A 27,606-nucleotide genomic window follows, 5' to 3' on the forward strand; every position below is an offset into this window, starting at 1 on the left:
AAAAGAGAAAATAACGCTTTGTTTTCTATTAAAATCAACAAAATGCAATATATACAGATATCACACAGACCTGGGCCCTGGGAGAGGAGGGTCAGGCCCAGTCAAGCATAGGGAGGAAGGAAAGAAGGGGTCAGTTCAGGGCTGGGGAGGGAGCTTCTTGGCCTCGTCCCCAGCCATCACTCAATCCTGCCTATGACTACCAGAAAAGGGGTGGAGGGGAGTGCAGTCAGGCCTACCCCAGCCCCATCCCAAGAGGAGCAGGACTATACCGAGCTGAGGTAAGGAGTTGGGGAGGGGGAGGAGGAGAAGGAAGAGGAGGAGGAGGAGGGGCAGGGAGCCAGGTGGGAGCACACACCACAGGCCTCATCCCACTTTCTGGGGGTTTGAGGCCCTCACTCCCTGCTCGTAGGTGACCCGCTGGCTGATGAGGTATTGAGCGGCTTGCGTGGCCGCGGGGCTGCCCGTGATGGTGACCCGCCGGTTCCGCGTGCCTGGCAGGAACTCGCCCTTCTTGGAGATCTGGATGCGGGCGCCTGTTAGCTCCTGGTACTCCACCAACGTCTTGCCCCCCTTGCCCAGGATGGCTCCCACCAGGTTCTCAGGCACCGCAATCTCCACCAGCTCCTTGGCACTCTCGGCGGCCAACTTCTCCGCCGTCAGGAAGCCCCCAGCCGCGCCCGCGGCGGCCGCAGCGGCCACCAACGGGCCGCCCCCGCCGCCGGCCCCGCCGCCCGCCCCGGCCCCGAGGTAGCCGTTGGCGGCCGCGGCCAAGGCGAAGGACCCCAGGGCTCCCGGCGGCGGCGGTGGAGGCGGAGCAGCCCCTCCGGCTGGCCCGGCCCCTGCTTCACCGGCGTAGGACGCCAGGAGGTTGGCGGCCGCGGCGGCGGCAGGGTTGGCACCGGCGGCCACGGCGGCCAGGACCCCGGAGGCTGCGGCCGAGTTGAGCCCCAGGCCGAGGGAGTTGGTGTTGTAGCCGTAACTGGCCAGCGTGTTGAGTGCCGTGCTGATGGCCAGCAGGTCGGTGCCCGAGAAGGCAGGCAGGGCGGCCGGAAAGGCCCCCACGCCCGCCAACCCCGCCGGGCCCAGCAGGCCCGAGGCGGCGGCGGCCGAGGCGGCGGCGGCGGCGGGCAGCACGTCGGCGGGGCTGGCGTACGGCGAGCCGGTGGGGTTGGAGTTGGCCACTGGCCCAGCCACGTTGGCGTAGCTGATATTCAGGCAGCTGCTGCTCTGGGGATCTTCCTGTACCTTCTGCACTATGGCGCTCACGGCCTTGTGCACCTGCTCAGGTTCGCCGCTGACCGTCACCACGCGCTCCTGCAGGTTGATGCCCTCCGGCTTCTGGGACAGCTGCACCCAAGCCCCCGACTGTTCCATCACGGCCTTCACGGTCGCGCCCCCCTTGCCGATGATCAGGCCCGCCGTGCTGTTGGGGACGATCAGCTTGGCCTGCGTGGGGAGCCAGAGGGAGGGTCTTTAGGGGCGGGGTCATCGGAGACTGAACCGCAATACTCCTCTAAGACTGGCGGTCTCAAGGTACTTCCCACCCCTGGCTCTCAAGTGTCCAAAATCAGACCCAGCAAGCCCCCTGGATATGCACCAGTATGGTCCTACCGGTTAGGAAAAAAAAAAAATTGTTTAATTCAAATTTATTTTATTGGCTACACAGCATACAGGATCTTAGCTCCTCCATCAGGGATCGGACTTGTGTCCCCTCCAGTGGAAGCATGGATTCTTAACCCTAGACCACCAAGGAAGTCCTTGGCTAGAAATATTGACTTTCTTCGTGGTCCGTGGTTAGGAGTCTGCACTTCCACTGCAGGGGGTACAGGTTTGATCAATGATGGAGGAACTAGGATCCTGCATGCTCTGCAGCACAGCTAAAAGAAAACAAATAAATAAAAATAATAGTGCAGAAATACTGAAATTTTCCATATTTATTAGTTAAAAGAAAAAAGACGCTAGTATTCCCAACTCCCCTTGGTAGCCTCTCAGCCACCCCGTCCTTGGGACCCATGGGTCCTCCTTACATCCAGCACCTAAAAGTTTAATGGCTGACCAAGTGGGAGCCCGCCAGGACCCCACTCCAGGCTTGCATTTGTGCCCATGTCCTTCTATATCAAGTACTCTGACTCCCAGCCTCAGAAAAGGCATCATTAGTTTCACTTTACAGATGAGCAACCCAAGGCCTAAGAGGTGAAGGCACTTGCCCCAAAGTTACCCGGAAGGAACTGAACTGCAGCCTCATGGATTACTGTTCCATTGTGCTTTCCACCCCATGACATGGTCACCTGGATTAATTCTTCTGTTGTTATGGATTGAATTGTTGCTCCCATCCATTCTAATTCACCTCTTGAAGTCCTAACCCCTAGTACCTCAGAATATGACTGTATTTGGAGATAGGGTCTTTAAACAGGCCTTGAAGGTTAAGAGAGGTCATTAGGATGGACCCTAATCCAATATGGTTGGTGTCCTTATAAGAAGAGACTAGGACACAGACACACAAAGGGGGAGGACCATGTGAAGACAGGAGTTCTCTGGTGGCCTAGTGGTTAGAATTCCTGGCATTCACTGCCAAGGCCCTCTGGGCTTTCATTGCCATGGCCCGGGTTCAATCCATGGCTGGGGAACTGAGATCCTGCAAGCCATGAGGTATGGCAAAAAAAAAAAAAAAAAGAGAGAGAGAGAGAATAAAAAGCCATTTACAAGTCAAAGACAGAGGCCTCAGAAGAAACCAAGCCACCTAGTTTGTGGAACCTTGTTATTACAGCCTCAGCAATCTTATACAGCTGTCTTATCTGTGAAATGATGGTAACAAAGCTTACATCAGAGAAGATGGAGAAAACTGGTCATGTTATAGGATGGTCCCCCTTCTCAGCTATAGAGCAGCACGTCCTTTGTAGCTATAAATCAGATCAATCTTAACACCAGTGGGGATATTTCAAAACCAAATGTCCCCTTCCACATCTCCAAGAGCATTCCTACAGTGCGTCTCCTTTCCAGTGCTTCCCACATCCCCCTAGACCTGTGGGTTCAATCCTTGGAAGCTCTCATCTCTGCCTCTTTGTTTTAACCCCTAAACCTGACCCCAGTGGTGTCTGGGAAACTGTGGGAGTGGTTTTGGTTGCCAAAACAACTGGGGGCAGATGTGGGCATTCAATGGGCAGGGCCAAAGATGTTTGCACGCAATAATGTGAGAGTCAGTTCCTCGCAATGAAGAACTGTCACAGGTTCTATATGACTTTTGAATGTCCCCCTGGACATTCATGTTGGTGAAAAGTCTGTTTACAAATCCCCCAACCCAGAACTGAACTTCATGCTACATGTTAAGTACCAAGTATTTTTTTCTTTTGCACAGTTTTAAGATCTATTGAAATTTTCAGGACTGTAACTACAGTATCAGTAAGTCAAGATAAGGCTGTGTTTTGTTTTGTTCTGAACTTTACCAAGAGTCATTCATCATTTTAGAAAACTATGACATCATGCAAACTATTATATATAGAACAGATAAACAACCAGTTCCTACTGAATAGCACAGGGCACTATATTCAATACTCTGTGATAAACCATAATGGAAAATAATATGAAAAAGAAGGTATATATACGAATAACTGAATCATTCTGCCGTACAGCAGAAATTAACATAACAATGTAAATCAACTATACTTCAATTAAAAAAAAGAAAACCGTGACATTGGTAGTAATGCCGTCTGTATCATTTAAATCTCCATTACTACGCTCTGGATCACCATGTTTCTTGCTGTGTCACTCAGGCCATGTTAGGTGTGAGCAGCTATTTCATTATTTCTTCTACTGTGGCCCTGCCTGAGCATTTACATATTAAAATTCATCGTTAAGTGTTAGCCGGTCAGTCATATCTGACTCTTTGCAACCCCAGGGACCGTAGCCCACCAGGCTCCTCCGTCCATGGAATTCTCCACGCAAGAATACTGGAGTTGCCACTCCCTTCTCCAGGGGATCTTCCCCACCCAGAGATCAAACCCAGGTCTCCTGCATTGCAGGTGGATTCTTTACTGTCTGAGCCACCATGTTAAAACTCATTTTATAACAAATCACCTTCCTTTCATTTCTCCTTTATGAAAAAATATTTAGGGATATGAGAAATGTACATCTGTACAATGGAAGATTACAGTCAATTTAAGCCAGTTGAAGGACGGATGCTTGCTACAACATGGATGAGCCTAGAAAACATTATGCTGTGTGAACGAAACCCAGCACAGAAGACCACATATTGTATAATTCCACTTATATGAATGTTCAGAACAGGCAAATCTATAGAGACAAAGGAGATTAGTGGTGGCTTAGGGCTGGGGTGGGGAGAACTGGGAGGATTGAGAGGTGGTGGCTAAGGGGATCAAGATTTCCTTTTGAGGAAATGAAACTTCTAAAATTGATTGCGGTGATGGATGCCTGACTCCGAATACAATAAAGCCACTGAACTGCATACTTTAGATGGGTCCAACGTATTTTTGTGGATTATATCTCAATACAAGTGTTAAAGATCTTAGAGATATAGATATGCTTTCTCTTTATATAAATAGGCTCATTGTATATGTAATTTCAGAGAGTATAGTGGGCATGGTAAAATATCGGGTTGGCCAATAAGTTCGTTCCGGGTTTTCCATAAAATGCAATGGAAAAATCCAAATGAACTTTTTGGCCAACCTAACATATCCAGGAGAAAGCGGACATTGGATCCTTCAAACAATCAAACAGGGCTGAGAACTGATACTCTCTACATGCTGTGCCCTCTGTTGATCTGACTTCAGTCTTTCCTCCCTCTTGCTTACTTCGCTGCAGACACACCAGACTCCCTGCAGTCCCTCCAACTCGCCAAGCTGTGCCCAGACTCAGGGCCTTTGCACCTGCTGTTCCCGTACCTGGAGTGCTTTTCCTCAGAAAAGAGGGCTTCCCACTCTCTTCATTCATTGCACAGATGCACCCCCCCAGAAAGCCCTTCCCTGCCCACCCAGATTATCAAAGCTCATGTGTATTTATTTTACGTCTCCATCATGGATACCTTCAGATTCATAACTGCTAATTTCACATCTCTCGTATGATGTTGAGTGGACCCCTCAAAAGTCCAAAATGAAACCCATCTTCCTCCTCAAATGTGTTTTTGCCACGGTCTTCTTCATTACAGCACAAGGAAAATGCATCCTACCACTACTTGGTCCCAACCTTTTGGAGTCCTCTCTTTCCTTTACACTCAACATCCAATCAGCAATTTTGTTGGCTCTGCCTTCAAAAATATATCCTAGATTATGCTAGATTAAAAGAGATTAAGGAGGTATAACAGCCAAAAGCAGCGGGAACATTGACTGAATCTTTAATAAAAATACTCTATACATTTAAAAGACATTTTGGACAATCTGAATATGGACTTTTTATTAAGCAATATTAAAAATCCAGTGTTAATTTTTGTAAGTGTGATAAAATAATATAATAATATAGGAGACTATCTTTGTTTTGGGGAGCTAGACACTGAAGCATTTAGGGGTGAAGAGTCATAAGATCTACAACTTATTTTCAAATAGATCAACAACAGGGACTTCCTTGGTGGTCCAGTGGTTAAGACTGCATGCTTCCAATACAGGGGACACAGGTTTGATCCCTGGTTGGGGCACTAAGATCTGGCATGCCTCTCAGTTCAGCCAAAAAAGAGTCAAATTGATCAACAACAAAAAGAACACCAAAGTCAATGTGTATGTCTGTGTGTCTGTGTGTAGAGATAAAGCAAATGTTAATAACTGGTGAGTCTAAGTGCAGTGTATAAGGAGTTCACTGTACTGTTCTTTAAACATTTTCCAAATAAAAAGAGAAAAAAGGTAGCCATACTTTCTTTCCTTTTTCTCCATCTTGTCTTCATAGTACTTTTCACTCTCTGACACCCTATACATTTTATTTGTTTGCTTCTTTTCTGATTTCCCAGGGCAGAATTTAAGGACCACAGGGTAGAAATTTTGTCTTTATTGCTTACTGCTGGGTTCTCAGTGCCTAGACGAATGCCTGACACATACTTAGCCAAGGGTGGGTGAATGATAGTAGGTACACATGCAATGACTGTTGTCCCTAGGGGCAGACCTGCATTTAAATCCCACATCTGTGGTACAGCCACCTAGGAAAACAGTCTTGCAGTTCTTCAAAAAGTTAAACGTAGGTTTTATCATATGACCCAGAAATTCCACCCTACGTATTTACCCAAGAGGACTGAAAACAAATCCACACATTTGTCCATTAGCAGCATAATTCATAACAGCTAAAAAAGTGGAAAAATCCTACATTTCTATCAGTTGATGAATAAATAAACAAAATGTGGTCTATCCATACAATGAGGTACTATTTGGCCACAGAAAGGAATGAAGTTTTGATACACACCGCAGTGTAGATTTGGGCTTCCCAGGTGGCCCTAGTGGTAAAGAACCTGCCATCAATGCAGGAGATGTAGGAGTTGTGGGTTTGATCCCTGGGTCAGAAAGATCCCCTGGAGGAGGGAATGGCAACTCACTCTAGTATCCTTGCCTGAAGAATGCCCATGAACAGAGGAGCCTGGCGGGCTACAGTCCATAGGGTCACAAAGAGTAGGACACGACTGAAGCGACTTAGCATGCATGCACGCACAGTATGGATGAATCTTAATGACATTATGTTAAGGAAGGAAAACACAACTCAGCATGCCACATTATATATCATTATGTATCTTTCAATTTACATAAACTATTCAGAATAGGCAAATCCATAGGCACTAAAAGTAGATCACTGGTGAAGGGGCTGGGGCAGAGGCACTGGGAAATAGAAAATGACTATTAATGGGTATGGGGCTTTTTCGGGGATGGTGAAAGTGTTTTGAAATTGGACAGTGTTGATCAACGCATGACTTTGTGATTATACTGAAACCACTGAATTAAACACTTTAAAATGGTGAACTTTACAGTATGTGGATTATCTCTCAATATAGCTGTTATTTTAAAGAAATCACTGGAAAAAGGGAAGTCTGACAAGTCAAGGGGAACAGAAGAGTGTGCAAAACCAGGCCTAAGAGTAAAGAGGGATTTGATATGTGATACAGCATTTCAGAGCAACAGGAGAAGGATCAAAACTTTCCACCCAAGAAACTGTGTCCACCAAGGGATGGTGAAAGCAAAAGCCGTCACCTTTCTGTGCTTCCGTTTCCTCACTGCTGACATTGACATTACCACAGCTGCCCTATTCAGGTCTTGGGGATATTCAATGACTAAGGTGACTCCATGGTGGTTGGCACAGGGAAGCCCTCAGAAAACAGTAGCTGTCTTCACGATAGGCCCAGATTGCAAGACCACAGCATCTTAGATCTGCAGATGCAGTTCTATAGAATCCTGGATGTTAGAACAGTAGAATGTTAGAGTAATACATCCCTTGAATCTTGCAATCACAGAGCCATAGAATTGTAAGTGTCTCAGAGCCAGAAGGACCTCAGAGACCATCTGCCTCAGACGTTTGCAAGTCTGGAGATTTAAAAACAACAGTAACAATAACAGCAGCAGCCACTAACAACTGTATAAAGTAGGTACTATTATTAGCACATTTTATAGATTGGGTGGCTCAGATGGTAAAGAACCTGCCCACAATGCAGGAGACCCAGGTTTGACCCCTGGGTCGGGAAGATCTCCTGGAGAAGGAAATAACAACCCACTCTAGGATTCTTGCTTGGGAAATCCCATGGACAGAGGAGCCTGGCGGATTACAGTCCATGGGGTCACAAAGTGTCAGATACAGCTGAGTGACTAACACACATAGATTGGGAAAGGGAGGCACCAAGAAGTTAAGTAAATTACTTAAGATCACAGAGATAGTGACTAGTAAAGCCAGGATCTGATCTCAGGCCAGAGTTCGTGTTCAGATTCCCAGGACTTCTCCCCAGAAATCTGGATTCAGTGGTCCCAGGCTGGGACTCAGGAATCTGTGTTTTAACCTAGATGATTCAGATACCAGCCAGGGCTGAGAACCACCCGTCTAAACCAGAGGTGGCAAACTGGTGGTGCTCAGGCCACAGCCAGCCCACAGCCACATAATGTTTTAAGAACTGAACCAACCTTGAAAAATCGATTGATTTCAAATATGTTTGACTTCATTTGAAAAATGTAGAAGACGTTATAGGAAAACTCAAACAAACTTTTGGGTCAACCCAATAATGCTCCGTCCTCATTCCCAAAGGATAAGAATCAAGTGGAGCTGAGCAGCAACTACCCACTTTAGGGATAGCATGATACCTCTATGATAAGGCCACATCCTCAGTCCTTTATGTTCCCTTTCTGAACTCCAGAGACATTTCAGTTTATAATCCCAGTCTGACCCAGCTTCCCTACTGTAAAGAAAGGGAAGCTGAGCATACATAATAGAAGAAGATACAGGGCAACACAGCAAGTCCAAGGCAAAAAGGGAACAGACTTGCCTCCTGACTCAAAAATCCCATAGTAACAACAATAGGAAACATTTTTGGATAATTGCTTTTCAAACATTAATAAACACTAGCCACTACCCTTAAATAGGTACCATTATGAATCTCATTTTACATGGAGAAATCAAGTCACTTGCTCAAGGTCCTGCAGGTAGGAACTATCAGAATAGAATTCTACTCAACATCTGACTCCAGAGTCTGAACTTTCAGCCATTCTCTCTTTCATTCTTTGAAGCCCCTGAGTAACAAGGCAGAGAAAAAAATCCTGGTTCTATAACTGTTAGACTCCACTATTTCAGAGTTCCTGTGGCTTAGGGAGTGGAGTAAGAGGCTCAGGTGCTAATGGTGCTGACCCCATTTTCCCTGCAACATGCACAAACTTTTGATGAACCCTGAGCCCCTAGCGGCCACGACCAAGGCAGAGAGAAGAGGCAGTACCTTCGCTTCCTTGCCAACTGTAGGGAAGCTGTGGCCTGCTGGTGGGAAGGGAGTTAGGAGAGGGCCGGCTGCGCGCGAGGGGGGGAGTTGCTTCAGCACCAAGGACAGCAGCCACGCTCCAAGCCTCAAACTGGCAGGTTTTGGGGGGATCGCTCTGATCCGCAGTATTCTACCAGGGTTTGCTGCCCACCGTTTTCCCCACGAACTGGTAGAAACTCAGACCCGTGGGTTCTCCCATTTCAGGGCAACAGGATTTCTCAGGAATCCCAGATTCCTTTCACCGAGGCCCTGTCTCTTTGCTTCCAGGCAGACATCTGTTCAGGAGCCCTCACAAGTGGCCTGTCCGCCTGCTCAGGGCTTCTTGCCCTTTTGCATTGTGTGCACACGTCTATGGGAATGGAGAGAGGGAGAGCAAATGGGGACTTTACCGCAGCCAACCCGAGCTCTGCTTCTTCTGCTCGGCCCCCTACCCAGCCAGGGCCATGTTGTCAGGGGCTTTACAGGAAGCCCACCTGCCCGGTGTGCACAGTGGTCTGGTAACCCTCGAGGCCCAGGAAGCAACTGATCCACTCTTGCCACATCCCTACCCCACGGCTTCTGATAATGCAGGCAACCGAAAGGCTCTGCCCTCCTCCTTCCATCCCTCCTCAAGAGGGCTGTGTTGGAGAAAGACCCGCCTCCTCGCTTCCTAAGGAAACACCATTTTCCCAAAATGGTGGCTAAACTCCTTCCTATCCAAGAACTAGTGAACAGAGTGGGTACCAGTACTGTGTTGCCTATGGGTGGGGTGGTTACTTCCGGTGAGAACAGGAAGTGGGAAGCAGGTGGTTTTGAGAGACAATGGGATGAGGTGGAAGAGAGAAGGGGATTTGGTGAATCCTAGGAGGGAGGGATATTTCAGGGGGTCTCGGTCAGATTCTCCCAGACCTTCATGCTCCCTCTGAATCAAGTCACTCTAGTAAGAGGTCTGGCGTCCTTAGGCTGACTCTCTTTATGAACCACTACCATGTATTTGATTGATAAATGTTTTGTAACTATTATGCCATTGAAGCAGGCTTCCCACGTGGCTCAGTAGTAAAGAATCTGCCTGGCAAACAGGAGATGTGGGTTCAATCCCAGGATCAGGAAGATCCCTGGAGAAGAAATGGCAACTCACTCCGATATTCTTGCCTGGGAAATCTCCCAGACAGAGGAGCCTGACGGGTTACAGTCCATGGGGTTGCAAAGAAGCAGACAGGACTTCACAGCCAAAACACCACCACCATGCCACTGAGCTCTCATCGCAATCCAGTTACATGGAAGAAGTGCTTTCTCTCAAATCCCACCAGCTTTATGAAAACCCAGCCTCTATCCCTGCTAACCTGCTTGGCTCTGTCAGGATTCATTGTGGTTTGGGGTTGAAGGATATTGACCACCTCAGGCTTGGTCATTGCTTGTGGGATTTCTCGGACCTTCTCGGCAATAAAGCTGTGCACAGCATTCAAGGCCTCTGCTGTGCCCTGTACCAGGCATACTCTCTCTGTGGTTCCTGTTGAGCAAGGAAGAGAGGGGTCACACTCATCAGAAGAAGAGTGAGTGGAATTCTTGTTTTATTATTTTCACGTCCTCTCCCTCCCTTAAAACAAACCCAGGGGATGGAAGAATGATGCTTAAGTGCTTTGCTATGCCCACAACAGCCCTGGGCAAGGGAGACAGGGCTCAGCTGCCTCTTCCCAGTCCTTGCTGGCTCTCGGTTGCTTTGGTAACCATTCACTCACTGCCCCCCCTCCACCTCCTAGAAGCCGAGAGCTCAGGCCTGCAACGGTTGCCACAGTAACTGGAACCCCCTTATCGGTGTGGCTGGCCGGGTCCTCAGCCCACCCCCAGGGGGATGAGGGACGAGGCCCCGTTGCCTTGGCAACCCCTGAAAGCCTGCAGCGACGGCCTCTGGGCTTTTGGAGAGGATGGGGAAGGGCTGGGGGATGGGGGAGACAGCAGAGAGGCCTGAGTGCCTGCCTGGACCCACCAGATGGAGGGCTGAGGGGTGGGGGAGGGCAAGGGTGGGGAGAGGGGAGAGCAGAGTGGGTCAAAGACAACTCATGGAAGAGTGGAGATGGGGATGCAGAGAGGACGGCAGGGTGCCTCTGCTGGCGATTCTCCAGATATTTGCGGTGGTTCTGACCTGGGCATCCTTGGTGTGCGTGTGCGTGTGTGTACTGGGGCGGGTAGCAGAGAGAAGAGGTGCTAATTCTAGGTGATGTTGGGTTGTATACGTATGAGAGAGAGACTCTGGGTGTCACTGACCAATGCAAATACATCTATGAGTATTTGGGTGAGTGGGGTGTGTGTGTGTGTGCATGTATTTTCTTGGGTAGGACTGGCTGAAATATCTATCTGTGTATGTGTGTAAAAGAAAGAGCAGGAGAGACCAGGATACAAACAGACTGCAAGACATAGTGATTTCAGTAAAGAAATCACTTTCTGTGGGGCGGGGGAAAGACTTTGGATGCCGCTGTGATGTTCAAGGTTATGTACACTCTAAGACTGAGCTGGGTGTGCACGAGGGTTTCAGAGTAAGAAACAAAGAATCCCAGGAAGTGGCATTGACATTGCAGGATAAATGCATAGCACTTGGAGATGGTAGGACAGTGTGCCTGTGTGTGCATATGTGTGTGTGTTTATGTAAGGGAGAAAGATATCCGGACACCTCTGGGTGTTCAAAAGACTACCTGGGCAAATGGTGTGTGGACTGCATATGTACACGCAAAGGCACATGTACAAGTAACAGGCAAGACACTGTGAATGATGAGGGTGAAGATGAGGAAGAGAAAGAAACCGACAGGCAGACCCAGGGGTCAGTATATAAGAACTGATATTTGGAGAATTCATGTATTTGTGTGCGTGTCTGGGGGTCTGAATTACAGCCAGACAAAGAAGACTCCACCAGGACTGGCCGGGGTGAAGCTGTGAGTGCCTGGATGATACAGGCGTGCTAGGTGTGGGGGGGTGTTGTGTGCCTGGGAAGGGCTCTATTTGCAGGACCAGTTAGCTCCTTGGATCTAAAAAGGGTCCTGGGTGCCCAGGCTCCACGTGCCTGCATGTCTGGGACACTTGGGGGTGAGTGCCCAGTGTCCTGTGGGTAGACCAGTGCAGCGCGCTGGTGTTACACCCTGACCCCTCGCTTGCCGTCGCTCAGCCTGGCATGCCAGTCTCGCCATGTGTCTGGGTGTCCCCGTCTTGGGTCACTGGTGTAGCTGACATCCTCCATGTCCTCTGGGCCGCTGTTCCTCACTCTTACTCCCCTCCATCCCAGAACAATGGCTTGGTCTGAGCCAAGCGTGAGTCAGCGCATAGGCTGCCTCCGTCTGGGTGTAAATAGGAAAGGGTGTGGGTCAGGGTGGGAACTTGGGGGGTGGGGTGGCCCCAGGGAGAGCCTGGCTGAAGTGGCCCGGCTCTCCATCTCTGTGAGGCTTCCCTCCAGCTCAGGGAGTCTGTGATCTCACACCCCCTTGTAGTTCTTAACCAGGATCCACAGGGGCTTTGGGGGACTCAGTTAAACCCTGAAAGAATATCTAATAATAACAGCTGGTGCTTACATAACACCAATTGCCAGGCATCATTCTAAGCATTTTATATGTATATATATATTTGTTCACTTTAATATATGAGGCAGGTGATATTATTATTCTTGATTTATTGCTAAGGACACTAAGGCACCTTGGTTTTGTCCAAATTCATTCAGCCAGTAGTGGAAAATCCGGGTTTTGAACCCATGTGTCTGGCTTCAGAGTCTGGGCTTTTAAACATTTAGCCATGCTGTGCTAAACTTGGTGTGGGTGGAGTGTATGTGTGTGTATGTGTTGGGGGGAGGCATACAATGATTGCAATTTTGCTTTTGTATTTTTGATGTTAAAAAAGAATACATAAGATGTTCAACTCAGCCGCAAAGATGTTATAAATCAATACATTTTTTTAAAAGTGTCTGTTTTTCTTCTGGGGTTAGGGTCCAGGGCTTCAGGCAGCTGTTTAAAATCTGAAGGAATTTTAGAATCAGGAGATCTGGGTAAGCTACAGAAGACTGCGCGGCTTGGAGCAGGTGCCTGCTTCCTTCAGGGTCTAAGTTTCTCCATGTATGACTCGGAAGACTTGAATCTGGAGCTTGGGGGTTCCTATACCAAGGAGGGGGCACCCTTCATGTGTTCTGGCCCCCACACAGATTTTTGTTTCATGGAGTAGATACCTAAGTGCAGACATATATGTGCGTGTGTGTGTGTGTGTGTGTGTGAGCTAACTAGGCCCAGAGGACCCTTTCAGTCTCTCCATTCTCACCTGTCCTTTCACCAGCCACACTGAACAACGAACCTCCACCCCGCAGCCTTTGAACATGCTCTTTCATCTCCTCTCATCACACTTTACTGCTCTTTACCTAGCCTACTCTTTCATTATTCTGGCTTCCTCCTCCAGGAAGCCCTTCCTGATCATCTCAGTCTGGGTCAGGTGCTCTGTCTGGGCTCTCTCCATTCTTTGGGCTTCCCCAGTCCCAGCCCTGACCACCCTAAGTCATGACTGGTATTCGGTTTATCTTCCCTACTGGGATGCGAGATCCATGAGGGCTAAGCTGGGGTGTCTCAGCCACGGCTGTGTCCCCATCTTGGTCTGGCATGGGGCTGGGCTGGAGAAGAGGCTCAGAGAATATGAATGAATGGAGGGTATCAGCCAGAAGCAGAGAAACTGCGAGAGCAGCAGCATCTCCATTTCTTACGTTCCTCTGGGCCCTGGGAAGTCCCAGGGACAGGACTGGGATGTAGAGGGCTATTCCTGCATCTCTGAGCCAGGAGCCGGCACATGCTGTATGATCTGGAAGTTCCGAATTGGGGTGGGGGGTGGGGAGCAGGACTGGGTGCAAGTCCAGGGGCTGGGGAGAGATGCTTAGCTCACATTGCTTGTTTGAGCAGTGTTTGGCCCAGGAGAGAGTCAATGACTGGCCCATCCTTTGGGGTTCTCAGCTGCCTGGCCAGTGGGGCGTGTCACTGCGTTGGGAGGGGATGACGTGTGTTATGTCACAGAATGAGATCCAGGGGCAAGGAACCAAGTGTCCTTGGATGGGTGTCGTAAGCAGAGGTCTCATCCGTACCTTGTGGGCTAAAGGGGTGAGGGGAAAACTGGGCCAGGGTGGAAGAGAAAAGGGGGTTGTGCCAGGTTCCCTGGACTGTTCTCTAAACCTCTTGCCAAAGCTGCTTAGTGAGATGGGAGGCAGAGGGCGGGGTGGAGAGAGAGACACACAGGAAGAGAGAATATGAAATTGTCCTGACCCTGGGCTTCAGCTCTGGTGTTTGACCTAGAAAATCCAAGGGGATTAAGGATGAACTAGAACCAGCACGGGACCAAAGACGCAATTCAGTGGACCTTCCCTGGATTCCTAGATGTTGAAGCTCAGGCATTGGTCTTGGGAGAGAATTATGAAGGGGGTAGGAGATATTGAGGGGGATTAGTGAGAGGGGAGGGGCCTGGACAATTTATGATTGGAGGAAGGGAGATAGAGCTGGAGAAGAGGCAGAAAATGGGCTGATTGGGGAGAGAGAGGAAAAAAGATACGAGGAAGCTGAGACTGAGGAGAAAAAAGAGGACTGTAAGGGGAGAGATGGGGGAGCAGGGATGGAAAGAAATGAGGAGCAACCCCCTGCAGAGAATGAACCCATTGAGGGGTGCCACTAAATACTGGTTGAATGGGTGACTGGAAACAGATAGTTGGAGGAAAAAAAGTGAGATTAAGAGGTGGAGGAAAAGGAAAATATAGGGAGAGAGATGGGAAGACAGAAAGGGAAGAGAAGAGGAGGTGACAGAAAGGGAAAAGCAGAGATGGACAGACCGGCTGGGCGGCTAAGAGAACAGAGATGGGGGACCTCCACACGGAACCAGAGAGAAGAGGAGAAACAGGGCATGGGGAGACAGAGAGAAGCCGATGGGAGTGGAGCCTCAGGCAACAAGAGATGAGGAGGTCAGAAACGGAATGAGAAAGGGACTGCCTGGCGGCCCAGTGGTTAAAACCCTGCGCTTCCAATGCAGGAGGCGCGGGTTCCATCCGTGGTTGGGGAACTAAGATCCCACACGCCGTGTGGCTCGGCCAATGGACAAGAAAGAAAGATGATAGAAACAGGATGAGAGACATGGAAAGAACCACACAGATGGAGAACCAGTGTGACTCAGATCGGGTGAGACGGGGTGACAGAGAAATCCAAAGGGAAACACTGAGGGTCTGTGTAACACGGATGGCTGACCCCCAAGCCTTGAGGGACACCCCAACACCTGCCTCCTTGGCCAACCCCCCCCAGCTCCTCCAACAGACCCAACGGGCAGGTGTGTGGGAATGGGTACATCTGCCACCACATCATGCAAATGAGCTCATGAATATGCAGTAGTCCATTGTCTTGCCCTGCCCCCACCCCCATCTGCTCAGGCCTGGCCCCTGGAGCCCAGGGCTGCCCAGTCCCCTTAAGGGGAGGAGGAGGGGCCCCCTACCACTCTCACTGCCCCTAGGGGAGCCTTCCCCACTCCTGGAGGGCCCAGATGGGAGGGATGGGAGGCCGGAGCAAGCGTGCCCCGGGGTTGGGGCTCACCCGGATAGAAGTCTTTGGACTTGGAGAGCTTGATGGTGGCTCCCGTCTCCTTCTGCAGCTGCACGATGGTCTGCCCACCCTTGCCGATGATAGAGCCCGCAGCGTAGCTGGGGATCAGCACCTTCAGGAAGTATTCACCTTCCTCTGCAGGGGCACAAGCAGGGAGGCGAGTCAGGAGAGAGGGGTCTTCACCTTCAGATAGTACCTCCTGGGAGGCACAGGCATGGGCTGGGCTAGGAAACCCGCTGTGATCACAGCAACATACAGAAGCAAGGACTCAAGAGAATAGCAGTAGGGAAAGAATACACGTAATGATCCTCACTCACTCACTCATTCATTCATTCATTTCACCAAGAATTCCTGAGCACCTGCTCTGGGCTTGGCACCATTCTAGAGAAACAGCCATGAAGAAAACAAAGACCCCTGATTTCACAAATAAAGTCAAGAGTTTTAGTGATTCAGCCAAGAGCACACAGCTACATTCTTCTAGAGCAGGGGAGACAAGACAGTGCATTTCATGTTGTCGGAGGGTGGTAAGTACTGAGGAAACAAAAAGAGGCAGGAAAGAGGATGGGGAGTGCAGGCTCTGGACTGTCAGATCCGGTGGTCAGGAAAGCCCTTCCCAAGCATACAGCATTCTTTGTCGAACAAACACTTCCACAGTACCTAACACATACTAGACTCTGTTCCGAGTAATTTACAAATATCATTTTCACACTGATGCTAAGAGGGAGATACTTAAAAAAAAAAAATTCCAGAGATGAGGAAACAAAGGTGAAGGGATTTCTCCCACTCACACAGCTAGTAGATGGTGTCACGTATGTGCTCAGTTGCTTCAGTCTGACTCTTTGCAACCCTGTGGACTGTAGCCCGCCAGGCTCCTCTGTCCATGGGATTCTCCAGGCAAGAATACTGGAGTGGGTTGCTATTTCCTTCTCCAGGGGATCTTCCCAACCCAGGGATCGAACCCACATCTCTCGTATCTCTTGCACTGGCAGGCGGATTATTACCACTAGCAACATCTGGGTACCCATCAGGTACCACCTGGGTAGTGCCACCTGGGAAGTGGTAGAGCTGAGATTTGAGTCCCACCTGGCTCCAGAGTCCCTGCTCTGAACCATTAAAATACACTGTCTCTCAGCTGTGGAGGAGAGAACAGAACAGAACCATGTGGCCGTGTGGAGGAAGGGCAAGTGCAAAGGCCCTGGGGTGAGGGTGTGCCTGGGCTGTGAGGGTGAGATGTCTAGTGTGGCTGGGGCTGAGTGAGACAGGACAGTGGGAGGAAATGAGGGCTGAGAGAGGTGGGGATGGTGGTGGGGTGTTCAAGCTTGTGGGCCAAGGTGGTTTTTCTTCCAGGTTGAGACAGGAGCTTCAGGAAGGCTTTGAGCAGAGGAGTTCAGTCACTCAGTTGTGTCCGACTCTTTAGTGACTCCGTGGACCATAGCCCATCAGGCTCCTCTGTCCATGGGATTTTCCAGGCAAGAATACTGGAGTGGGTTGCCATTTTCTTCTCCAGGCAATCTTCCCGACCCAGGGATCAAACCTACCTCTCCTGCATTGCAGGCAGATTCTTTACTGCTGAGCCACCAGGGAAGCCCCATGTGTGATGTCTTAGGTTTTAAAAAGATCCCCCTGAGGCCCATGAGGGGAGCAGACTCTGACAAGCACAGGTGGAAGACCCCAGCGAAGAGGCAACTGTAACAGTCCAGGCAGGAGGTGACGCTGGTCTGACTGCTGGAAGCAGTGAGGCGGGAGGGGAGCAGAAGGCTGGACTCTGGAGAGGCTCTGACACTCATTACTGACCTGGTGCTGTGCTGAGAGCTTTGCCAGCTTGATCTCACCCATTCCTCACAACCTCCCAGTGAGGTAAGGAAAATGCGCTCCTTTAAAAAAAATTTTTTTTTCCATTGCAACATGTGCTTAGTTGCTCAGTTGTGTCTGACTCTTTGCAACCCCATGGAGTCTGCCAGGCTCCTTGGTCCATGGGGAGTCTCCAGGCAAGAATACTGGAGTGGGATGCCATACCCTCCTCCAGGGAATCTTCCCAACCCAGGGATCAAACCCAGGTCTACCACAGTGCAGGCAGATTCTTTACTGTCTGAGCCACCAGGGAAGCCCAAGAATACCGGAGTGGGTAGCCTATCCCTTCTCCAGGGGATCTTCCTAACCCAGGAATCGGACTGGGGTTTCCAGCATTGCAGGTGGATTCTTTACCCGCTGAGCTACCCGGAAGCTCCCTCATCGCAACATAGTTTATATATGTGTTGTTGTTTAGTCACTAAGTGGAGTCGGACTCTTTGTGACCCCATGGACTGAAGCCTGCCAGGCTCCTCTGTCCATGGCATATCCCAGGCAAGAATACTGGAGTGTGTTGCCATTTCCTTCTCTATTATCTTTTTTATTATTATGTTTTACTTATTTTTTATGTTTTGATGTGGGCCATTTTTTAGGGTCTTCATAGGACTTGTTACAATATTGTTTCTGCTTTAAATTTTGTAGCTCCCCCACCAGGGATTGAACCCACACCCCCTCCATTAGAAGGCGAATTCTTAACCACTGGACCACCAGGGAAGTCCCCTCCATTTTTACATAAGGGGAAATGGAGGCACAGAGGGGCACAGAGAAGTTAAGGTACCAGCCCAAGGGCACCAAGACAGTTGCTGGGTTGAGATTCAAATGCAATTCTGATTCATTCTTGGTCCACCCATGCTTAACACTCTTCCCTGCTGGCAGCTGAAGACCGGTATGCACCAGGACAGGCTCCAAGACCTAGAGGTGGGAGGCAGCACCAAGGGTCCTTAATGAGGCTTTGGTTATTCTTTGTTACGAACCAATTTTCTTGGTCATGTGCAAAGCACTTTGTTAACGCAGTCTCAAGGCAACTGCCTAACCTCTGCAATCTTCTAATCAAACTGTTGCCCCCGTGTCCTCCCAGGGAAAAATTCAGGAACCTTCTGAGTCTGATTTGTGATTTGGCCCCGCCCTGTTCTCCAGCTTCACATCCTTATCTTTCTCCCAGAACACTAGATCCACCTTCCTTTTTGCTCCTCAAACTTCCCTTCTCCCTCCCACCTCAGGGCCTTTGCACATTCTCTTTGCCTAGAACTCTGCTCCCCCAGGGGGCTCAGTGGTAAAGAATCCACCTGCCAGTGCAAGGAGGCACAGGAGACACGGGTTGGTCCCTGGGTTGGGAAGATTCCCTGGAGGAGGAAATGGCAGCCCGCTACAGTATTCTCGCCTGAAGAATCCCATGGACAGAGGAGATTGGTAGGCTACAGTCTGCAGGGTCGCAAAGAACGCCCCTCCCCCAGTGAATTCCTTTTGCGCTTCAGGTCTCCCCTCAAATGTCCCATTTTCTTGTAACTTTTCCTGGAACCCTAGGGAGAGGATGGATCTCTGTTTCATGCCTTCAGAAGGATGTACCATGGTCCAGTGTGGGCCACGTCACTGAAGCTCTTCCTCACGTCCAGGGACTCATACAGTGCCCAGCCCATAGTAGGCATATAAACCCTGGGAAGGGCTTCCCTGTTGGCACGAGTGGTAAAGAATCCACTGCCAATTCAGGAGATGCAGGAGACACAGGTTCAATCTCTGGGTTAGGAAGACCCCCTGGAAGAGGAAATGACACCCCACTACAGTATTCTTGCCTGGAAATTTTCATGGGCAGAGGAGCCTAGTGCGCTACGGTCCATGGGGCCGCAAAGAGTGAGATGTGACTGAGCAACTGAGCACACACAAATTCTGGGAAACAGAAGGGACAAGCCAGGCCATTTGGTTTCCGAAGCTTAAGGTCTTGGACCATCAATCCCCCAGTGGTTGTCAACTTTTTCTTTTAAGCAAAGGAAATGTAGTTTCAACGTCTCCTATGAAACTCCAACATCCAAAGCAGATAAAAGAGAAACTGCTCTGTTAGAAGCATGGGGCAGGGTCCTGGGGGCTGGGAGCCCTGCTCATCCCCATTTGGTCCCTTAAGATTGAAAGTTCTGGGTTCCCCAGCAATTCCCTGGTGGTCCATTGGTGAGGACTGTGTATTTCCACTGAAGGGGGCACGGGTTTGATCCTTCGTCTGGGAAACAAAATCCTGCATTGTTGCATGGCATGACAAAAAATAAATAAATAAAGAGAAAGAAAATTCTGGGTACCCTGCTGTGTGAACATGGAGGCGTGGGGGCGAGGGGCTAGATGTGGCTTTCCAGGCAAGGGAAGGAGGTCCAGAATTAAGGGGTTTCCTTTAGCCCAAGGCAATCCTCTTAAATGTGCCTAATCAGGTCATTAAGCCTATTAGGTAATTAGCCCCCCAGGGTGCCTCTCCATCCATCTTCCTAAGCAGCCCCCCAACAAATGACTTCCTTCCCTGAGCTCACAGAGGTGGCCCCTTGCCTGCTCTGGCCCTCAACCTGACACAGAGATGGGGCCGGTTCTCCATCTTTGGCAGGTTCAGAAGGATGGGGAGGGTTTCTCACAAGAACTCCATCCTTTTTCCTTCTTTGATTTCATTCCCCATCTTTTCTCCAGCCAGGGCCACTTCCTCAGCTTCCCTCTTGAAGACTGTTCCGCAGAAAACTGGGGACACCCTCACTCCCCTCGCTCACACTTCCTCAGGTTTTGTCTGAGAATCTCTGAATGAAATGACAGAAACAGCCCTCGACTGAGCGCGGACTTCTGTCACTGACGGGTGGTGTGGCCTTGGGTGAGTCATCTCACCTCTTTGGGCCTCTGTTTTTTCATCTCTAAAGTGGGGACAGGATAGCGCTATCTTCTGGGGTTAACTGTCATTCATTCAATGCTAATCCTTGGAGTCCTTAGGATGGTCTCAGGCGTGTAGACCACTTTAGAAATGTCAGGTATCATCATCATCACAATCATCATTTTTACTATTACCTATTTCATGAACACAGGCGAAGCTCTTATCACAGTGTCTGGCGCACACTAAGTGCACTATCAATGCAGAAATGCACCTCGAAGGTTTGGGGTTTTGTTAGGAAATAAGAGGATGGGGGGGACGCCACTTCCTTCATCACCTCTCCCCAGGCGTCTCCCTGCTTTTCGGAGGAGGAACGTGTTCTCATTGATAAGAAACCAGGCTCTGCTTCTACTCACCCTCCAGCATCCACCTCTCTTCCTGAACTGTTGCATCCCTCTGTATTATTATTTCCTTGCTTTTTCTCTCCCTCCCTTCCTTTCTCCCTCCCTCTCTCCAACAGATCCTTCCTGAGCATCCACTACATGCCAGGCCTTGTTTTAGATCCTGGGGACATAGCAGAGAACAAGACAGACAGTCCATGCCTTTTAAGTCCATTCCCTCTTAAAATGTAAATGCATCTATTGAAAGAGGACATTGAAAAAAATTATTGCTAATAGAGTTCGAAGGACTGGTTATATTTTTTTCCTCCCAAAGCACATTCATCTAAACCCAAAATGATTCCCCCGAAAAAGTCTGTCCACGGAATCCCCGCTTAAACCACCTTGTGGGTGCCTGGTGGTCCCTATATCAGACTAGTGGAAGTCTGGAGGCCCCTCCTCAGAGGTCAGGGTCCAACAGAGAGTGACCAGCCGAGACCGCCCACCTGTAGAAGCTCAGAATCCTAAGGTCCTGGAGTCCCCATGGCAGCCCATAGTCTGCTCTAGTGCTCTTCAGATTCTTCTCCATTTCCCACCGTGGGAAGCTCACCTCCTCCAAGAAGGAGCCAGGCTGCTATCTGCCAGCCTGCCTCGAAGCAAAGGGCAGACATGTGACATCAGTTGAACCCGGAAGCCCCCAGACCTCACATATCCCACCCTGTTTGAACAACCAAGGTTCTGCCTGTGAAAAACTTCTTTCTACTGAAGCAAAATGCCAGAACTTTCTACCCACCTACCCTTCCCCTACCCCCTTAGCTTTTCCCTTGGGGTCCAGCTAGTTGCTCCCTCTACACAGGACGGCAACTGAAGATGCCAATTTCAGCTCTCCTGGTTCCCCTCTGCTGCAGTTTCAACATTTCCACCTTGGGATCGGGCTGTCTTTCCTTCTTCTAGGCATTCTGGGTTTCTGGTCTCCATTCCCATGTCCCTGATCCTCAGGAAAGCTTATAAAGGCTTCCAACAAGGAACCAATACTCCTCTACCTCCATAAATAATGCTGACTTACCCAAGAGATTTGGGGTGCTATGTATGGGAAGAGTGGCCCTGTTTTTTTGTTTTTGTGTGTGTGTGTGTTTTTTGTTGTTGTTGTTGTTTTGGCTGTGTTGTGTGGCTTGTAGGATCTTAGTTCCCTGACCAGGGATTAAACCCATGCCCTTGGCAGTGAAAGCAGATTCCTAATCACTGGACTACCAGGGAATTCCCGAGAGTGGCACTTTTCACTCAGCACTGATGCTGAAAGGTGGTTTGGATGCAGGATGGGGCTGTTCACGACACAGGTAGGACAGAAGTGAATGCGGCAGAGGTGGGGTTTTTGGTGACCGTATGCTTGTGGGGGACCAAAGCAGGGGTGTTGTACTCACGGTACCTGCTCTTGTGTGGGGGTAGGGGTGGAAGCATCAATGTGTTCTGCGGAGGTCTGAGGAGGCTGGGGTGGGATGCTGATATTGTCATTGGGAGTGTGTGAGGATGCTGGTGGTGGAAAAGATGCCAGGGTGTGGTCGGTACCATTGAGGAGGGGCGGGACACTGGTGGGTGATGTCTTTCTGTGAATGATGGTGCTGCCCGCCCTTTCGAGAGATATAATGCAGCCAAGACATGCTTCTGAAGGGATGAGATGCTGAGAGGTGCGATGCTGTCTTTGAGCTGTGACGCTCGCTCCAACAGAGAGATGGACGGGGCGTGATTTCCTTTGGGCAAATCACCAGTGGATGGTGAATCGGGAACGTGACATTCTCCAGAGCAGTAATAATAACGATGGCTATTGTTTATTGAGAGCTTACTATCTGCCAGACCTGATACTGTGTACCAGGCATCTTGCTGAATTCACACAACGGCACTGAACACATACACGATCTCACTGAACCCACACGACAGCCTGGAGTGGTAGAGGTGGATATTACAGTTCCCATTTTCCAGATGAGGAGACTGAGGCTCAGAGCAGTGAAAGAACGTACCCAAGGGTCACACACCAAGCACGTGGCAGTGACAAGATGAACCCTGGAGGCTCTCACTCCAGGGCTAGCAACCTTGGTGATAGCTGTTAAAGATCGAGGATCTCAGGAGCAAGGCCTGGCTGGTGTCAGCTACGACTGGGGCGTGAAGTCTGTGCCTGTGTATGGGAGAGTTGATGTTTCTGAATATGTAGGGGTGAGAGAGATGGGAATACAGTCAGGTGTATAGGGGGCAGTCCAGTGGCACCTTAAGAATTATCACCTGTGGGACTTCTCTGGTGGTCCAGTGGTTAGGATTCTGTGCTTTCACTGCCGGGGCCTGAGTTCGATCCCTGGTTAGGGAACCAAGATCCCACATGCCTCATGGTATGGCCAAAAAAAAAAAAAAAAAGAATTATCGGCTATACTCAAGGGGGACATCTGTTACTGTGCCACCAGACTGGGACTGTGTTTCTCTGGTGAATTTCCAACTGGAGTCTCCACTCGGCCTCTTCGTTCACGCCTGCCTGTCCGTAGCGCCTCGCCTCCCTCTCAACGACGTCTGCCTGCCACCCACAGCGCCCAGAAGCCACTTTTAACAGCCACCATCTCCTCTACAAGCCCCTAAGCTGGCCCCGTGGGCAGGAGTTCAGTCTGCTGGGACTTACTGCGAAAGTTTCTCACCCCCGAGCCTCAGTTTCGACTGAAAATGGGGTTCACTATAGTGCCTACTCATGCAACGGACCCAGCCTCCCGAGTTCAAATCTCGGCTCTGCCTCTTATTCACTAACTAATCTTGGGCAAGTTAATTAACCTCTCTGTGCCTCAATGTGTCACCTATAAGACGGGTAACATAATAGAATTGTAAGGCTTATTAAACAATTGAGCGCCAAGTGTTTCCCATAATACTTCTGATGTACTGTGGCATCATAAATGTCATTGTTACAATTTACTATTATTATTATCATCACATCATAGAGTGTTGGGAGAATTAAATGAAATACTGCATGTAAGGTATTAAGCAATAAAATTGGTAGCTACTATCATCATTCTGATTATTTTTATTTCCCCATTTGGCAGATGGTGACAGTGAAGCTCAGAAAAGGAGTGAGGTTGACCCAGCATCCCACAGACATGAAAGTATTATTGGAAGGAGCCCTCAATTTTGAGATGAAAAGTCCTGGACGCTTGCCCAGCTCTGCCCCTGAGTATTTCTGTAAATGGAGGACTGTCCTTTTGTATCTCCTGGCCTCAGTTTCCCCTGGGCCAACAGACGGGAGGTGGACGAGTCGGGAGGACAGGGTCCCTAAGGGTTCATCCGTTTCCCTGCTGCTGGAGGAGGGCTGAGCACATGGGAACTGGGCAGCTCAGGGTTGGAGAGATCCCACTTCCCCCACTTATGAGCTGTGTGACTTCAGGCAAGTGGTTTCATTTCGCTGAGCCTCAGTTTTCCTCATGTGAAAAAGCAGCTCAAATCATCTCCCCCGAGGATTGTATTGGGAGATTACCCCATGTTTCAGAGCCTGAGTCGTAGTAGGTGCCAAGCGCTAGGACTTCACCGTCCTTGGCAGCATCACTGTTAAATGGTGCTGTTTTGCTCTGACTGCTCAGATTTTGAACATCTCAGCCCCTTTAAGAGAAGACAGGGATGAGATCTCTTCCCTCCCCCCAGCAGGGGTGGGGCTGGACCACTGGACTGGGCTCAGGACTGACCGCCTGGGTCCCGCGACCCTCTCCAGGACTGGGAATGGCAGTGAGGCAGGAAGGAGGCAAGGAAGTGGCCGGGACACATTCATGCATGTGCTGGGGGTGGGGGAGCAGGAAGAAGGACAGGAAACTCCCTCCCACCCCTCCCCCAACTTCCCTTTCCTCCAATTTCTGCTGGACACCCTCAAAGGCAGCCAGGGGTTCCCCGATTCCTATCTCACATGGACAGGGGTGGCAGGGGGCTGGGATGGAAGGAAGAGATTCAGCTCCCCGTCATCCGAGGAGAGGAGGTGGGAGGTCCCCACCGCACCCACTAGAAGAGTTGCGCTCTGCCCCAGGCCACCCCTTTCCCATCCAGAGGAAGAGGCCAGAGGAAGCGTTAAGATTTTGGCCAAGGTGACCGCTGGGAGGGGCATGTCTGCTCTGGGGTCTCCCTCCTTCCAGGGAGCTAATGGGCTGGGCTCTCTGAGTCCCCTGACAAACCCTACCCCACGGGCAGACATACACCTAGAGTTCCCAGCTTAGCTTTTATTCTCTGGTCCACATACCTCTTCACACACACACTGTGAGGGTCCCTCTTGTCTTCTACACACACCCTTTCCGTGTTGTCAAACATTCAGCCATCACGCACACACACACACATACACTCTCCCTTGTCATACGCACAGAGAATCATCCCCACGCCAACCATTTCACACACAACCCCTTGTTACACATATACACACACTCCGGTGTCACACACAGACCTTCCCTTTTCCAGCCCCTTGGGTGTCACAGGCACACGCTCCTGCTCCTGTCACATGGGCCCCCATCCTTCCCTCTCCCTGTTACACACCCTTGTGAATTTCACCCAGCCTCTCCCCCTTCATACACCCACCTTCCCTTGTTGCACACACCCCCTCTGATGTCACCGTTGCACACCTCCATGTGTCACACCCAGCCACAGCCTCTCTGGAGTCACACCCACACTCTTTTCTTGTCATATACCCTCACCAGCGTCTCCTGGTTCCACCCCACCAGGGACACGCCTGTGTCACACACGCTGAATTGCCTTCTTCTCATCCACACGGCCTCTCATGGCTCATACCCAGAGCCGGCCCATTCGGCAGCCCACACACACCCCCTTGCATGTCACACAGACCCTCTCACTCATGTGTCACACTCTTCCACAGTCCCCTCTGGGGTGACACGCACACACTTGTCACACATACCCCTCCGAGGGTCTCAAACATGAAGCCCAGCCCCTTTCATTTCTTACACACACACACACACCCTTCTTCCTGTCATATCCATGATCCCTAATGTCACACATCCAGGCCTTACAGGGCTCACACGTATACACATGAACACACACACGCACCTGTCCCGACCACACATTCTCTCACTGAGCTTTCCACACCCACCCTTTCCCCCATGTCACCCAACACACCCACCTAGCTTGTCCCCAGCACAATCCCGCCCGTGGCCCACACATGCCTCCCTCGGGCGCAACCCTGGCTCAGGACATCCCCAGGGAGGCTCCGGGTCCACAGGCCTCCTCAGCTCCTTCCCCTCCCCCCGCCAGGACACGCCAGCTCGGGAACACCCCTGCCCCGAAACGGTCACATCACACACCCCTCAAGGACACAGAGACACCCGCTCGGAGGGACCCACGCCCCCCATCCTTTGCGCGCCCCCAAGGACACTTACCACCCCCTCCCCCTCAGCCCCTCTCATCGCAGACAAAGCTCGCGGGCCCCGGGCCCGCGGAGAGAGGGGGAAGGGGGCCGGTTCCCTCCCCAACTCCCCTCTCCTTTCCCCAGTCTAGGGAGGGGCGCCCTTCCCCTCCCCTGAGCCCTTGCACCTGCCATTTGCGGGGGAGGACGCTGGAGAAAGGCGAGGCCCCCTGCCCGCTCCCCCACGCCGAACCGCAACCCTTTCTCACCTCCCGTGTTGCTGCGCTTGGTGCAGACCACCTCGGGGGGCGTTTCGAGGGGCCTCTTGCGGGAATCCGGGGCCTCGGGCTCCATGGGGGGGGCCTGGGGCGGCGGCTGCTGCTGCTGCGGCGGCTGCGGCGGCGACGGCGGCGGCTGCTGGGGAGGCTGGGGCTGCGGCGGCGGCGGCGGCGGGGGCGGCGGCGGCTGCGGGGCCGCGGAGGCCGTGAAGAGGCCGTGCACCGCGCCGGCGGCCATCATCCTCATGGTGGGGGGGGGCGGGGGGACGGGGGAGGGGGAGGGGAGGGATGGGATGTGGGAGGGGGAGGGGGCGGCGGCGGCGGGATGGGGGAGGGGGAACCCCGGAGAAGGGAGGAAGGAGGGAGCTGGTTCTGGGGGGCTGACAGAGCCCGGAGAGCGGATGTGAGCGGGACGGGAGGGAAAAGGGGGTCTCGGAGAGGGCCCAGAGAGCACTGAGGGGTGGGGTCTGTCGCAAGATCACAGAGGCCGGGGACTGGCCACGCCACTGGAGGGGACGGGACCCCCTTCTTTGCTCCCCGGGCAGAGGGCCGAGCCCCCCAGACCCTGCCCGGGGCGGGGGGCCGGAGGACGGGGCTGGAGGTAGGAGGCCGAGGCGGCCGCTAGTGGGGACTCGGGGGGCGGCGAGCGCGGGCGGCAGCGGCGGCTGGGTTGGCGGTGGTTGCTGGCCCGAGCATCTTCTTCCCGGAGACTCCCACAGCGGCCTGGCCCCTCCCACCCGCGCAAGGTCACGCCCATGCAGGTCAGGGCCACGCCCTTCGGCGCCCCATTGGTCTGCCCTTGAAGCCTGGACCACGCCCCTGGGTTGACCACGCCCCTCCCCTCAGGCACAAGAGGGACCCGGCTACAATAAGGACCCTGAGCTCCTCCGCACGTTCCCCCGCGCCTCGCCGTAATGAGCGTTTATTGAGCACTTACCGTGTGCCAGGTCCGGCTCTCAGTAAGCACGTCACAAACATTTAACCTTACAGCGACCCACTCTGTGAGGTATTCCTGTTATCTCCATTTTACTGATGAGGAAACTGAGCCTCAGTCATCGGACATAACTTGGTCGCGATAAGAAAGCCTGCTTCACATGTCTCCCATCCCTGACAGCTGTGAAATTGTTCCTCAAATCTTTCTTCTCTCACTTGAAGAATCAACAAAGTTACCGCAAGGGCTCAGGGAATTGAGTCAATGGACACCTGACTCAAAACATGGAGCGCTGATCCTAGCACCCAGCTGACAATCAGTTCAATCGGTAGTACTTAATAAGCCTTCCAAATGCCAGGCACTGTCCCAAACACTGGGATACAACAGGGGACGAAACAGTTTTGGTCCTGAAAGAGTAAGTATTACTATACATGGCATTAAGAAAACCTGATTTTCAGATGACAAGATGGAGGTCCAGGAACTTGGAGTGTGTC

At 51.1% G+C, this 27,606-nt stretch overlaps 1 protein-coding gene across 1 annotated transcript; it reads right to left on the minus strand.

Moving 5' to 3' along the window:
- On the minus strand, positions 1-26,896 carry NOVA2 (NOVA alternative splicing regulator 2). The gene is made up of 4 exons (XM_069549232.1): positions 26,173-26,896; positions 15,490-15,633; positions 10,255-10,421; positions 1-1,446 (listed from the first exon to the last, which is right to left on the minus strand). Exons 1-4 carry the CDS (start codon positions 26,426-26,428, stop codon positions 364-366), a joined length of 1,650 nt encoding a protein of 549 aa, XP_069405333.1. The 5' UTR covers positions 26,429-26,896; the 3' UTR covers positions 1-363.
- Positions 26,897-27,606: the final 710 nt, after the last annotated feature.

The sequence above is a fragment of the Ovis canadensis genome, chromosome 14, assembly GCF_042477335.2.
Source record: "Ovis canadensis isolate MfBH-ARS-UI-01 breed Bighorn chromosome 14, ARS-UI_OviCan_v2, whole genome shotgun sequence".
Lineage (NCBI taxonomy): Eukaryota > Metazoa > Chordata > Mammalia > Artiodactyla > Bovidae > Ovis > Ovis canadensis.